General features: G+C 27.6%; 3 protein-coding genes across 3 annotated transcripts; 2 read left to right on the top strand and 1 right to left on the bottom strand.

Annotated features, from left to right (window-relative positions):
* Positions 1–4,994: 4,994 nt before the first annotated feature.
* LOC114125170 (pyruvate kinase-like) lies at positions 4,995–8,696 on the bottom strand. The gene is made up of 9 exons (XM_027988697.2): positions 8,523–8,696; positions 8,320–8,449; positions 8,005–8,237; positions 7,598–7,781; positions 7,284–7,493; positions 6,853–7,037; positions 6,378–6,620; positions 5,787–6,009; positions 4,995–5,224 (listed from the first exon to the last, which is right to left on the bottom strand). The coding sequence occupies exons 1-9, from the start codon at positions 8,574–8,576 to the stop codon at positions 5,037–5,039; spliced, it is 1,650 nt and encodes a 549-aa protein (XP_027844498.2). The 5' UTR covers positions 8,577–8,696; the 3' UTR covers positions 4,995–5,036.
* Positions 8,697–8,753: 57 nt separating this feature from the next.
* On the top strand, positions 8,754–11,504 carry LOC126549706 (uncharacterized). Its single transcript, XM_050199801.1, has 5 exons — positions 8,754–9,455; positions 9,554–9,872; positions 10,238–10,447; positions 10,505–10,839; positions 10,899–11,504. The coding sequence occupies exons 1-5, from the start codon at positions 8,835–8,837 to the stop codon at positions 11,241–11,243; spliced, it is 1,830 nt and encodes a 609-aa protein (XP_050055758.1). The 5' UTR covers positions 8,754–8,834; the 3' UTR covers positions 11,244–11,504.
* A 22-nt stretch (positions 11,505–11,526) lies between these two features.
* On the top strand, positions 11,527–14,139 carry LOC114125172 (meiosis-specific nuclear structural protein 1-like). The gene is made up of 7 exons (XM_027988698.2): positions 11,527–11,809; positions 11,865–11,971; positions 12,037–12,486; positions 12,581–12,707; positions 12,809–13,012; positions 13,081–13,265; positions 13,910–14,139. Exons 1-7 carry the CDS (start codon positions 11,624–11,626, stop codon positions 14,013–14,015), a joined length of 1,365 nt encoding a protein of 454 aa, XP_027844499.2. The 5' UTR covers positions 11,527–11,623; the 3' UTR covers positions 14,016–14,139.
* Positions 14,140–15,102: the final 963 nt, after the last annotated feature.

Genomic DNA, 15,102 nt, shown 5'->3' with positions numbered 1-15,102 from the left:
TGATTTATTTATTTATATAAGCCACTAGTAAAGAATATTTATTGAACATTCCCCCTCCTAATTATATTATTAGTTATCTTATTATTATTACATATTATAAAAATATAATAAATTATAGATATATATTTTTGATCAACTAAGCTAATAAAATTTACTATTAAAATAATAATAAAAAAGTAAGTTTATTTTTATAAAATATATCAAGGTTACTAGATAGGTAGTACAGTAGTACTGCTATATTTTATTTAGATAATCTTTTAAATATCATAATTATTTTATTATTTCAAATAGTTCAGTTGATCAAATATATACATATTGTATAATTTATTATATTTGTGAAAATATTAAACAATAATAGTAAAAACTATATATATATATTTAATTTAATATTCCATGTACAATATACATAATAATTTAATATTATTAAATAGTATAGGTACAATGTAAAAAGAAAAGAGGGAAATGTCTGCGCGTCGCATAATATAATATGTAAAATGCATTCAAGTAAAATAATTATTTATAATTTTTAATTATCTTAGAGTAAAATCACGTAATGAAAAATTATAGAAAATATTATTTTTGAAGGTCTAAAATATAGGTTTTCTATTTTATTATTATTAAATTTTGACTTAATATCAAACTTTAAAAATAAAAGGATTTTTAAAAATTTAAACATATATTAAACTATTTAAAGACAATATTTAGATAAATCAATAATTCATACGCTCCAAAAATATTATTATATAAATGCTACAATGAGTATTTTACTCTAAGATTATTTGATTTTCGTGAATGCATTCTATTTATGTATCTATGTTGAATGTGTGCTAGACAGAGACAACAAACAGTGAATTGACTCCTCATAAAATGCAAGAAAAAAATTCAAACTACACAAATTATTCTAACAAAAATGTTTTTAATTACTTACATTTTTTATTTATTATTGGTAAAATATTAAAGTAAAATGTTATTAATATTTTATTTGATAGATCTCACTGTAGGTACGAGATAAACCGTTTATAAATGCCTTAAGTCATGACAGCCATAATGATTAAATTCCGAAGATATTTAATAGGTACGGATCTATAGGAATAACAGAAATGAAGTTATCTGTACTCTGTAGTATTGCAAATTAGTCATTAAGATATAGTTGGTTTTTTTAGTCTGCAGATCATGTCGATGTATAATACTATAATCGGCCAGGGTAAATCACTTTATATAAATTATATATATTTTACTTCTTATAAAAATAAAAAACCATAAACTATACAAATAGATATACAAAGATATTTCTAGAAATTAAGGATCGTTTAATATCTAAATCAAGGTATATATCACACTGTATATTTGAATGACCAGTGTCATAATATTCTATATCACTAGATAGTAGATACCTATACAACTTATCACGAATAACGGTTTAGCGTGTATATCGCCAATTATATTGTAAACATACTATATTATAATATCTATATAAATTATGCACTTGAGGTATGATACGATATTACGATAATGATAGTTATATTGTTTTCCGGTGTATATGATCATGAGAGCTCACAAGTGGCTCATAATAAGTGGAGGTATGCCTAAACTTTTTTACTATTGTTATATTATACCTACATTATACCTATACCTACCTATAAGTGGGGGGATGACAAATGTAGATTATAATAATCGGTGGGATGACATCCCCCCGTACCCCTCTCCACTTCAACCACTGTAAGAGAGGGTCAAATAAAAATTTCCAACAAAAACGGATAGTCGGGATTTTTTTTCTCGAAAACTCAATATAGCATTGAATATTGATTAAATCGATGGGCATATTACACATTATATTAAATTGCAATGATTTCAGAAGTTGGTGGTCCGATTTTAATTGAAGGAATAAAAATAGAATGTATATTAAAAGGAAATAATATTATTATACATGTACGTCGCAACAGCGGTGAAATAATACTATAATAAAATACTCGAGTAGACGCCGCTCCGAACGGGACGGATTTCTGCAGCGAGCCACCGCCACAATAGCAATAAATACAATGTAAACAAGCGGAACAATGCGCAGAGGTCGGTAGAAGGATATAATAATAATAATATAGGTACTGTAGGTACACACGCACACGAGTATAGTACCTTTATGTTGTAATGGCACCGAAGTTATATTATATTATTATTATTATTATTTGATGTGCGGGTGGGTAGTCGAATTCGTGAAAATACATCGGCTCTCCGCGGAAAGGGACAATGGCCGGCGACGAAAGCGGGTGGTCCGGCCCGTCATCGCATTATAATCTTCAGACATGATCGCCATACGCACACTCAACACTCATATATTATATTATACGGTAGCCGATAATATTTTTCGGCCTTTTGACGATCTACTGCAAACTGTATACAACTATATATTATTATTATTGCCACTGCGCATTGTGCGCGTCCGGTTGACCGTGAGATGCTGCGGAGGCGGTCGTGCCCCTTAAGAACAGCACCGCTGTTGTTGTATATAAGACGAACGACGTACCTACATTTACACCCCGTCCTTACCTACATGCCGTACACAACGCAGGACACGTGAACCGAACGTAATCGGCGACGGCTACCGTTTGAGTGCAAGAAAAATGAAAATCCAATGTATTATATTCCTTTGCGGTCATCCGCAGTTTTCGATAAATATATCGTTAAACGGGCGTGTCCCCGTATATATCTTTTGATTTATTAAACATACCTATTATATTCGAATTCCACCAATCTGTTTTTATATCGATTCTTTACTACTTGCGAGTGATCCACAGGGAACTACTCATATTGATTTATATCTATACGTAGTTTTCATTTCTTATTAATTTTTCTACAATCTGGACAATCACATGCTATCCGATTAGGCGATGATAATTTTGATTTTCGTAATAGTGCCTTTAAAGCGCCAATCACTAAAAAATATCCAAGATAAATATTTATAATATTGGGTGTGTTAAATGTAATTATTATGTTTACCAATTTGGTTTTAATTGTGAGTGTTTCTGAGGACTATTTTTTTAACTGGTGCGAAGACAAAACAGCCAATATTTGAATTACTATTTACTATTTAATAAAATCAATACTATTGTACATTATTACAAACTTTTTAAATAAGCATTAAATCCCATGTACCTATACATATTATTTAGTAGTTTTAGATTATTATAATTTTTGCCAGTGATAAACTATTAGAGACATATCTAAAACTATGTTGTAAATTACTGTAAATGTTACAAATAAGATCCTTTAACACACAAAATACTTAAAACTCGCTAGTGATAATAATATATACAAATTAAAAACTTTGATAATGCAGTTTTTTGAGTATTGATTTTTTTTTATGATTATTCCTTGGAGTATAAATAAATCAATGACATGAACAACTTTGATTACATTTGTTCTAAGAATATTTAAGTCGTTAAGTTTACTATATATTGTGACGTATACAATCAAGAAACCAATAATCTAACACGACGCTACAAGGAACAAATAAAATTTATTGTAAAACTTTCCAATTGTTCTTTTACTACAAACGTGCACTGATTAATCAAAACGAACTTTTAATTGAATTCAATTCAAATTGTATGCAGTTTCATTTTCATAATATAAAAGACGTCATTGTGAAATGATAAACTGCCAAATGCGTATACCTATTGGGGTTGAAAAAATACTTTTAAATGTTGTATTTTTTATTACACAAATATGTCGAGACAGGACGCGTATTAATCTTATTTTATGTATTTTTATTATTATAATTTGTTATCAAGTAAACGATCAATTATTGTACATTGTACATCAAAAAAATAAAATACTCAAACGCTATATTATTATTAACATGAAAAATATAATAATGTTCTTTAAACATTATAAAATAAACACTAAAATTGGACGTAACTGTTTTTCGCCAAAATAACCCTCGGCCGTTATCGCCATGATTGTTTTCTGCTAAAGGTTATATTTTGATTTATACCAAAACAATAATTAATAAATAATTTAAAATATTTCTTGAAAACCCCTTATATCAGTTGTATAATCTTGCGTTATTTATTTATTTGATAAGCCTTACTCTTGTAAGCTTATGCAGCTTGTGGTGAAGATAAGTTATGATTACTACTAAATGTATATTGTACAATTTCAAGTGTGAATCAACTTAAAACTCCACGAAGTATAATGCATTTAAGACGAATAGGAAATGAAACATTTATTGGTACTTAACTAGGTTCGAATTTGTCAAAAAAATCTATACCTAAGTATTCTTAAATTTTAAGCGGGTTATAAATGCATTAATTTTATTTTTATGAATTATTTTTTGTGTGTTTGTCACCACCTTTTACTGTAATAAAGATTTTTAAAATATTTACAATATATTTCCTGTAAAGTAAAGTGAATCTACTTAGGTACTTTTTTTTATGAGTGGATTAAAAGTTAACAATTTACAGTACCTATACTTTTAAAAATAGTCGAGAAAAACAAAAAAATCATTTATACCTAATTACTAATAGTAAAATCAATATGATAATTTAATAACAATAAAATTATATGATAATATAATATACGATTAGTTAAAGTAATTCATATTGGTAGACTGTCTTGGATTAGAAAAGCTTTTTGTATGAAATAATTTATCATTGAATTCAAATTAACACATCCAATAATGATGGATGAATGAATCAACAATCTACTCAATGGCAAAATGCGAATACACTATAGACTCATACAACTATACAGTAAAACGAATTATATATTTTTTCCTTTACCTACTTTTTTCTTTACTTGTGGATGTATGGTATTTATGCGTACCTATGTGCCAGATACCTATTATAGTTATTACTTATTATACAAAAATGTTTAAAAACCAATACAACATAATAGTATGTTAGTATGAGTATACGTTATTATTATAGTATAATTGTTTAAAATAACAATCGACATTTCAACATGAATCGTTTTAAAAATCAAATAATATAGTCTCAAAGTATGTTCTCGTTTTTATTCTTATCAAAACTGTACATAGTGGGTTATGCATTAACGAAGTCTCCAGCGCTGACGTAGAATACACTCATCGTATTAGCAAAACCCACGTTTTGTTTAGAGCAGCTCATGTGCAAAACCAAATCTCCCTGATGTAATATACCCTTTCTTTTACCAAAATCCATCGCGAATCTTGTTCGATTCTCAATGTCTTTCCAAACGTTTTCTATTGGATCTATAACATAGCATATACATAATATTGCCTAACACATAGTCGTAAAACTAGTAAATTCGTTAGAGAATTTTTTAGTTTTAATTATATATTAGTATGCACTATACAATATGCATATATACTTATAGTAACATAATATGCTATATTATTATCTTGTAGTTACTATTTTGATAACTATTAATGTGAAATATAGCTTGATTAAAAAGATTTTTGTCTGAAAATAGTTAAAACTTATAACGATAAATATGTTTAAAAATTAGTGGTTCTCTGTAATATTTGATGGATGGTGATATCATGTCATATAAGTCATTTAACTATATTTTATTTAGTATGTTGTTAATTTATTAAAAACAATAAAATAAAATGATTCAGGAAAGAAAAAAAAAACTACAAAAATGGTTCACCATTCATTAACCCTTCGTCTTGGGACCATAATCCAGGATAGTTGATATTAAAGTAATATTGGTTCCCAAAAAATTTCAAAATATTTGATTCTTTCAAAACGAACGTATTGGATTATATAAATATCTTGTTAATTTTTATTATTATTGTTGCCGTTACTTACCGATGTATTGCAATGCTATGACATTTCGCCACACTGATAATTTTCTTGCAGACTTTCCGTGGCTGACTATCGCCAACACAGGACATCTAGGCCGATATCTGGCGATGAACCGGGCCGAAAGTCCTGACGTAGTGATCACAATAATCGCGGCTGCGTGACATTTAAACGATACCTCCACGCAACCGATGCTTACGGCGTGGGCGGGTTCGATTTTTGGTTTGGACTGAAAATATAGCCTAATATAACATCATACATTGTATATAAATGTAATAATACACGATTAAAATCAATCATTTATTTAATTTATTTGCATTATAAAATATTTATAAATTACAAGTTAAATAGCGTTGTAAAATTGCATTTGATTTTATATAATAACCTTTGTATTATAATCTAATTTTCTTGTGAATTCATGTAAGTTTTAATGGTTTTTCTAAATTATTTTAAATCGAGAAATGTAAATTTAATTTGAAAAATATGCAAAAAAAAATATTTTTCCAGTAAAATTATAATTATTATTGTTTTAACTTTTGAACGCATATAACACCTATAATAATGACAATAACTATACCACGACGTTCCTTTTTGTACCTTTTTGTTAAGCTCGGTGAACAATTGTTGTTCCCATATGGTGGCTTCACCTTGTCGACACAACGAAGACGCGTACTGAATGCAGTGCAATTTGTTTGAACTGCGCATTGTTACGTCTAGATAAATGCAGTCTGTCCCATCCATTACGGTATTTATAAGATCGTTTACTTCAGCGGTTGTTGGTACCGTACTTACTTCCATAGAATTAAGATACTCCCCATACGTGATGGTCGGTTTTCCAGCCTATATGATGTAACAGTTAAAGAAATTAATAACTGTATTTTTTTTCAACTCCAAATGTATTACTGATGTTATAAGATCAAATTATTTTTATCAAAATTAATAAAAAAAGTCATGTTGTCTAAATATTTTTAAAAAAAATTAATCTTTATGTTTGATTTTCCCAAAATAAATTAACACACTTATCAGTGTTTTCAGCCACAAAAAAAAAAGAAACAATGTCCCAAAAACTTACCAAGTTGCATTTGGACAATACAATCTTTTGGGCTAGAAATATCTTATCGTGACCGACTTCCATGGACAAGTTCGGTCGGTTCAAAAACACGCCATCCACTCCTGTTAAGACATCATCAATATTTTCCAGTCCGACGCTGTTATCAATTTTCGCATACAGGCTGATATCCCCACCTTGCTCTATATCTTTAAAAATAAAATAAACGCATATGAAACTATATAAAAAAAAATGTTTCTACAATAGCTAAATTGAGATGTAATGTGAACTGATGAAGTATGACAAGTGCGAGTATAAATCAAAAAACTAAACTACATTGAATTGGCGAAATACTGAAATGAACACAATTGTAATTTAAAGACTAGACACGAATTAGAAAAAAATTGAAGAACAAAGGCCGTTTGCCGATTTCAGATATTTTATGCTCGACTTACTAACAAACTTGCGAACGTGGTAAAAAAAAACCGAGTTCCTGACACCAGGCACCAATATTACATCCACTTTGAGCTGGATCCCTGTGCGAATTTTTTCCTCGTCTAGTTTGGAGAGTGATGTCGAGCCAACTGGAATTCCCGGCACGTGTACTATTTTTTCGGAACCCAAAAATTCTCCTCGTTTTATCACACAATACACCTCGTCTTCGTCTGACCCAAAGAAAAAGATAATGTTATTTTTCTTAACTCCGCCCCCAAAAATAAATCGCGTTTGCCGTTATAATAATAAAATATAATGACAAATACGTACTTACCTACTCTGATTACGGCTAATTCGATTTTTCCGTAATCCAAGTAGATTCGATCATTAGTTTTAAGCCGAAGAATTATATCACTGTTCACATAAATACGGTCTTCCGTACATTTAAATTTGTATTCAAGATCGTTGGTGACGTAAACATGAGCATTCGTTGATAATTCGATCACACGTTGTGTAGTCTAATTAAGTAAAATTACGTGTTTTATTTAATTATTAAATAAGTATTAATAATAAACAATTTTGTACATTGTTTTATGATTCATTCACACATTGTATAAATTATTATTATAATATGTATTAATTATTCTGTCAAACCATTAAAACATGCTATTTATATGATTTGTTTTTGAAATCATAATTGTAATATTTTATTAATCATTATTTTATAAAAAAATATATCACTTTTGTATCTAATATGCTTCCAGTTGTGATAACAGATCCTCCAAGATCAAGTACCAAAGTCATTGAATATGGTACTCGGTTGTTTTTTTTAAGACTGTAATTAAAAACTCCTTGGCGAATTTCGAAAACCATTTTTCGACTCTGTTCAAATGACAAACCGTTAAAATTAAATATTAACACTGATGCACCACTCTCACAAAATTCTTCAATTACATTTCTAGTCACATTAAATGCTGAAATGATTTTATTAAAAGAAATATTTACGAATACGGAATTGTAAATATTTTATGTTTATTCATAATAATATATACGTACAGATTCCACAAGCTATAGTGGTTAACGTATTTTTCGATGGATTTGATTCAATTTTTAAATTACTCATATGGTCAAGATAGTTATCCTCAAAAGATGCTTTCATTTGCATTTCATTATCATGACAAGGTTCCTTTACATATATATTTGTTTTTATTAAATTTATAAAACTTATTAGAATTTATTGAATTCGCAAGTGTTCTTACCCAGGGGTACACAACACATGGTTCTTCGATGTTAGATTTAATTTTTGAATCCATTTAATCACTTTATTTTCAAAATTATATATGGTTATTATACAAAATAAACATTAAATTAATTAAATTAATTTAAAAAAAAAAATAAATCAACAGTAATTGCACACAACTGAATGTGTGTTTAATAAACGTTTCCTAAGAAATGTATGATACCATAATAATAATAACAGCACATGTTACTATGTTAAGGTAATAATATTAACAGAGAATACAACGATATTTGAAGAAATATTTTTCATTAAAATAAATGTATATTATTGTATGATTTATAATTTTAATATGCAAAGTAACGTGATTAATTTTAAAAAAATTGACGAAATATTAAATCTTAAAGGTAAAAATAAAAGAAGCATTATAGATGCTAAACTAAAAAGTCAAAGAGAAAACCGTATAATTGAAAACAATAAACGGCAAGAAGTTCTCGGAACAATAGTGAAAAAATACCACAAAAAAATCAAAAAAATACACCAAGAAAATGTTACAAACAATAAAAAAAAGTTGGAAGACAAACATCAAAAAGCAGCAAAAATACAATTAAGATTACAAAATCACAAAACACTTGAGTGCCGTAAAAATGCAAAAATAATAAATTTTATAAAAAATAAAGACATAAAATCACAAAAACTATTGGCCGAAAGAAAATACCAAAGGCTTTCTGAAAAGCAAAAAAGAGATAATGAACGTTTTTACAATAAAGTTGAATATCAAAAAATAACACTAGTAAAAAACCAACAGTTAATCGACAAATGTTTAGAAAATAAAACATTTAACAGTCTTGAAAATAACCAAGAATTGTCTGAAGAGTACGAAGAAGAAATAAATGATGAACCGATCGAAGAAATAATTACTGAAGAGGAGTGTATCATAGATTCTGATCAATCAGTAATAATAAATTATTTTATGTTAAACTGACTAAGTTATATTATGTTTTAGCTTATCTAAGCATACTTTACTAAAATTTAGAATTTGTTTTATTTTAGAAATTAGAAATGATACATAACCAAACAAATGTAGATAATGTTCGAGTGTATTTAAAAAGAATTGCTATGTTAAAAAAAAACTTCAATAATTGCGAAACTGGAAGACATTTTCTACAAAAGCTTGGACCAATTTGGGACTCGCTTACACAATGCTTTTATAGAAAATCATTAATCTTGAAAGATATGGCCAAGAACTCAGACAATATGATGCCTGATGGTTTCAGAAAAATCTACGAAAAAATAAATCTTGATAATGACAAGAATGTGACTAAACGTTCCTTGGGATTAGATGCATCGTTTTTGGAAATCTTTATAACTGGTTTGTAGTTTTAAAAATAAAATAATATAAAAATTAGGTGAATTTTAATGGAATTTAAACATTAATACGTATTTTACTTTATTCCCCAAGATCAATAATTGACATTTTTTCGCACTAGGTCTTTAATATTAATGTACAATTTCGTAAATATCATAGCAATTTATAAATTATAAACATGTTATCAATTATTCTGTAAAAGTATATATAATATAAATTATATTATAAGTCTTAAAATTCTTGAATAAAAAACTATTTTATATTATTTTAAATATTATAATATGTCAATTCAATACATTTTTAAATTTCTGATAAGAAAAAGTTTTTTAGACTTTTTCTACGATTTTTTAATGAGTTTTAGATTATAGATTTGGACTATGAGCTCAGTGATGAAGATGTAAATAATGCATTGACTAAAGCTAAATACCTTATCGATAAATCAACGACCGCATTTGATGTAATGAATTTAGTTAAGTTTATATTAGAACATGAAATAGACGTTAATGAGAATGTTTTGTATATCGTAAATGGTATATGCAGAAGAACAGTTTTTGAATATGCTAAAAAACGAATGAGTTGTAAGACAACAACAGAATTTCTGTATTTTAATTATAATAAATAATTTTATTATATAGATCGAATGCTAGGGCGTTCGAAAAATACAATCAACAGGCTTAAATTTTTAAACAAGAACAATTTGATTCCAAAACAGTATTTAATAACGAAAAACAATGAAAATTACGTGGAACCGATAGTTTTTGACTTTCTAACAAATGATGTTAAGTATGGCTATTTAACTTCAGAAGAAACGATTACAGAATACAACATGTATCCAAATAATGCTCAAATAAAAATGGAAGCATTTTGGCAAAAGTTGAATTTTTGCTATAGTATAAACATTCCTAGTATGTATTACGAAAATGTAATGGAAAATATTTTCAAAATGCCAGAAAAGTATTGTCTTGAAAATGTAATTTTGTAGATTAGTAACTCCGATGGGTACTAAATTATACTTTGTTGTTTATGTAGCACGTCGATATTCAAGTCGATAGATTGATGGCATTTGCTTATAAACAACTAGCATCTAATTTGTCGGGGAAATCGAATACATCCACCTCCTATCATAACATAAAGGATGTCGAAGAATTGACCCATACAAAATTTAATATACTTGCTAGAAAGATGACAAAGATGTTGTTTGGAATGGGTGGATCTTATGAAGAAAAGATATATGTCCTAGAAGTTGTTATGAAACATATTGTCAACGAGATAGCAAAAAGGTCACCAAAAGTACTGTACAAGTATAAAAATAAACATAAAGCTGTTTCCAACGATACGAAGATTGATATGTCCTTTTTTTTATCAAAACCATAAAAATATTTGAAAACTATAATAATGTACCTATTTATAATAGTTTATTTTATTGTAGATTTTAAAATGTTAAAAGTCAAAAATTGGGGAAATACTATACTATCAATTTCCCTTTAAGTTATTATTCTTGAGATGCTAAACTATTTTAATGTCAATGCCTTATGCATAACTATATACTATAATGATAAGATGGCATACTGTACATAAAACGTAGTTATAGTAACAGAGAACTGTATTAATTAAATAAATGTACATATTATTTTATGCTATTTGTTTACCTAATAAATCATTATAATAATAATTAAGTGTATATACACTTACTCTAACGACTATTGTTTGAAAATATAATTAAAAACAAATTTAATTTCTGTATTCATCTAAATATGAATGAACATCAAAAAACTGAGCTCAGCTCAATAGCAGCACAAAAAAAGATAGCCGATCAAATAGCTAATGATGTACGTTGTATTGATATGTGTAAAATGCGCAAAAACGCGTCAAATGTATCGTTATATAGGCGTATGCATTTGGAGTCGGAGGAGGAAGAGTTGTTTACAAATATACAAAAAGTGAAGGACTTATTAAAAAGTTATAAACGACTAGAATAAAGTTTTGTATTTTTAGGCAAAAGAAGCTCAGGCTAGACAAATTGCTGAGTTGGAACAAGAACAAAAACTTGCTGAAGTTATAGCAGATTTAAAACGCAGAGAGATAGTCGAAATAAAAAACAAGTTGTTTAATATTTTTAAATTATGTTAATTTTAATTTTAAAAAAAATTTCTGTTACTTTTCATAGTCAATTACTTCAAAATAATTCACACGAACTTCGACATATCGAAAAGCAATTACGAACAGCTTATGCGAAAAAAGATTTATTGTGTCAAATTAAAGAAAAAGAAGCTTTAAAAAAAGAAGAGAAAGTCAAAGTATATTATGATGATTTGAAAATGATAGAAAGTAGAAATTACGAAAATGAGGAGGAAAGTAAACTACAAACTCGACAAAATGAACTCAAGTTAGATTATAAAAAGGCAATCACAGAGCAAATGCAAGAAAACGCAGCAGAAAAACGACGGCTTTCATCATTAAAGAACGATCCCTTTGTTTTCTATGAAGCGACCGGAAGTAGTGAAGTACATAAAAATAAAATTACGAATAGTGGTTCTCAAAAAGAATTAGAACTATTCAAAAAAGTAGAAAATGAGCTAAAGGAAATTGAAATCAAAGAATCTAATAATAGGAAGAAGTAAGAATCCAAGTTTAAACATTTTGAGTACGATTCGAAATATTGTACATAGGTACTACATATTATTGAACTAAATCTTAATATTTATATGTAGACGTATAGAGGAGTATTTAATTGAAATTTCTAAGCGGGATAAACAACAGGAAGAATTAAAAAACCAGAAGAAAACAGAAAATGACAAAATCTATAAATGCTTAGTTGATAATTTAACATCTTTAACGGTAAATATAAACCGAGTGGTGGTTTGAAATTAATAACATTAAGCTTTGACTACTGAATAATAATATATTATTTTCACTTATAAATATATAATTATTTGTAGTCAAATACATTGAAAAACAGAGAAATGCAAATTAATCTTGTAATGGAACAACAACGAAATGCCGCTTGGTCGGCTGAGAAAAAAGAAAAAGAACTGAAAAATATTCAGCGAGATAACATGCTAAAACAAAATGAAATGCAATTGAACATTAAAAAAGATAAGGAAAAAGCAGAAAAAGAAAAGGATAGTGCGCTAGTCAAAACAGTATCACATTAAATTATAAATAAATTATTCATGCTTTTAATAACTTTATAATATTTAATACGTCACAGTTGTTGCAAAATTTTCAAACATTTAACGAGGTAGAGGAGAAAAAAAATGCTGAGCGACGACAAATTATGCTCAATTATGGGAAAGAGTTAAAAATGTCGATTGACCAAAAAGCAGATTTGAGGCAAAAACAAAAAAAAGTTATGATGAACGAATTTTCGGAGGCTGTTAAATCAGAAGAGCTAAGGTAACTTTGTTAATATAGCTTTGAGTTATATCATTTAACCATAGTAGCGTGTAAAGTAATTAATTTATAGTAAAATATCTTAAATTACAGTGCTCAATTGCCCATTAAAGAGTTTACTTTTTTATAAATAATATAAAATATTAGCTTTAAATGATGAAAACTAAAATAAAAGTAATTTTTAGAAGGAAAATAAAGTAAACCAATTACGAAATATTTAATGGGGAGTTTTAAAAACTAACTTTAATATAAATATCATAATAATTTTATATCATTTTTCATTCGAATTTTTGTGAATCGCATTACAATTATTTAAATTTATATTATGTTCTCTATATTATTTAATTTATTAAATATTTATATTATAAATTTATTGGAAAAGAAGACAATCAAATAAATAATAATTATTACTAAAAATCAATATTGAATGGTTAAATTCATTTGTGGTTAAGTAAAAACAATTGTTTGATACAAATATTGTATATACTATATATACCTGCATAGTGTACAGTTTCATCATATTAGTTGGAAAAGTTTTTACTGCGTAAATAACCAAAAGAACTTTTCACACACAACTTTCAAAGTTCATAAAACCATTTGTTATCTGAGACTTATAATTCTTTGTTTATATTTTACGTACTGTACAGAATGGCTGAAATGAATAAGGAACAGACAACTATTGTTAAACAACATATGGAAAATCTTGAAGGATTTTTCCCACCGACCACGAGAAATCAATATAATGTGAAATAAGAACGCTTAATATTTTTGAATAGTATATATATATTATTTAGCTACAAGTTATTAAACTAAGTACTAACAATACAAACTATCCTAATAATAATAGGTATCCTAATATGAATGTATGATGAAACTATTATTATAATAAATGAAGAAAATATCATAATTTGTTTTCATGTTTTTAACGTGTTTTTATCTAAAAAAAAGTTTATCTGTTTAATATTTAAAATATAATTACTGAATAGATTGTACATAGTATACTTTTTATTTCTCTACTATAAATTCTTAAAAGTATATTTAAAACATAGCTTTTAGGGGGTGTTGCAATATTATAAACTGTTTAAGTATAACACAAAATATACTGTATATTATTGTTGCAAATATATATTATTATTATTATACTTAAAACGTATCTATATGACAAACGTATAAAACTGTTAGATTTAAACCTATATGTTCATCCCAATGCTATTTCATGAACAAAGAACAAGCTTATACCACCCGAACTAGACATTTTCAGCCGGACATGTGACTAGTTGATTTTATTTACATTTAAAAAATAAACACACGTCCAACTTAATAGTATGGTTATTACTTATTAAATATAATACATTAGAACTGTATGGTTTAATATACGTGTATTTGTGTGTGTGTGTGTTTATAATATAGTATGTTTGTGTTGAAGGAATGTTGGTAACACTATCGTCTCCGGGGGGGGGGGGGGGGGTAAGGGGGAAATTGTTTTAAACGAAAAAGAAAAACGTCAAGAATCCAAATGTTGCCGCGATAACGTTCTTCGGCGGAAACCAATTTAAATGTAAATTATTATTTTACGAAGCTACTCCGGTTTTATTTTCAAGTCAGCAAGATAATTATCATTTAAATATATAATATATATATAGGTAAGATCTGAGTAAAAAAAATCGTATAAACGGCGTGTGTATAGTAATATATGCCACCGCATGTATATACAGTGACAAGTCGACTGCTGTGCGCAGGTAAACGAACCGTGCACGCTACCGGTGTACGTACGCGCCCTGCTGCGAATCCTCAGCCCTGTTTTTGTATTAAAAATAAAATTGAAATCTCTGGGACACGC

The sequence above is a fragment of the Aphis gossypii genome, chromosome 2 (assembly GCF_020184175.1).
Source record: "Aphis gossypii isolate Hap1 chromosome 2, ASM2018417v2, whole genome shotgun sequence".
Taxonomy (NCBI): domain Eukaryota; kingdom Metazoa; phylum Arthropoda; class Insecta; order Hemiptera; family Aphididae; genus Aphis; species Aphis gossypii.
Note: the sequence above shows the minus strand (reverse complement) of the source record. Positions and strands in the feature narration are given on the sequence as shown.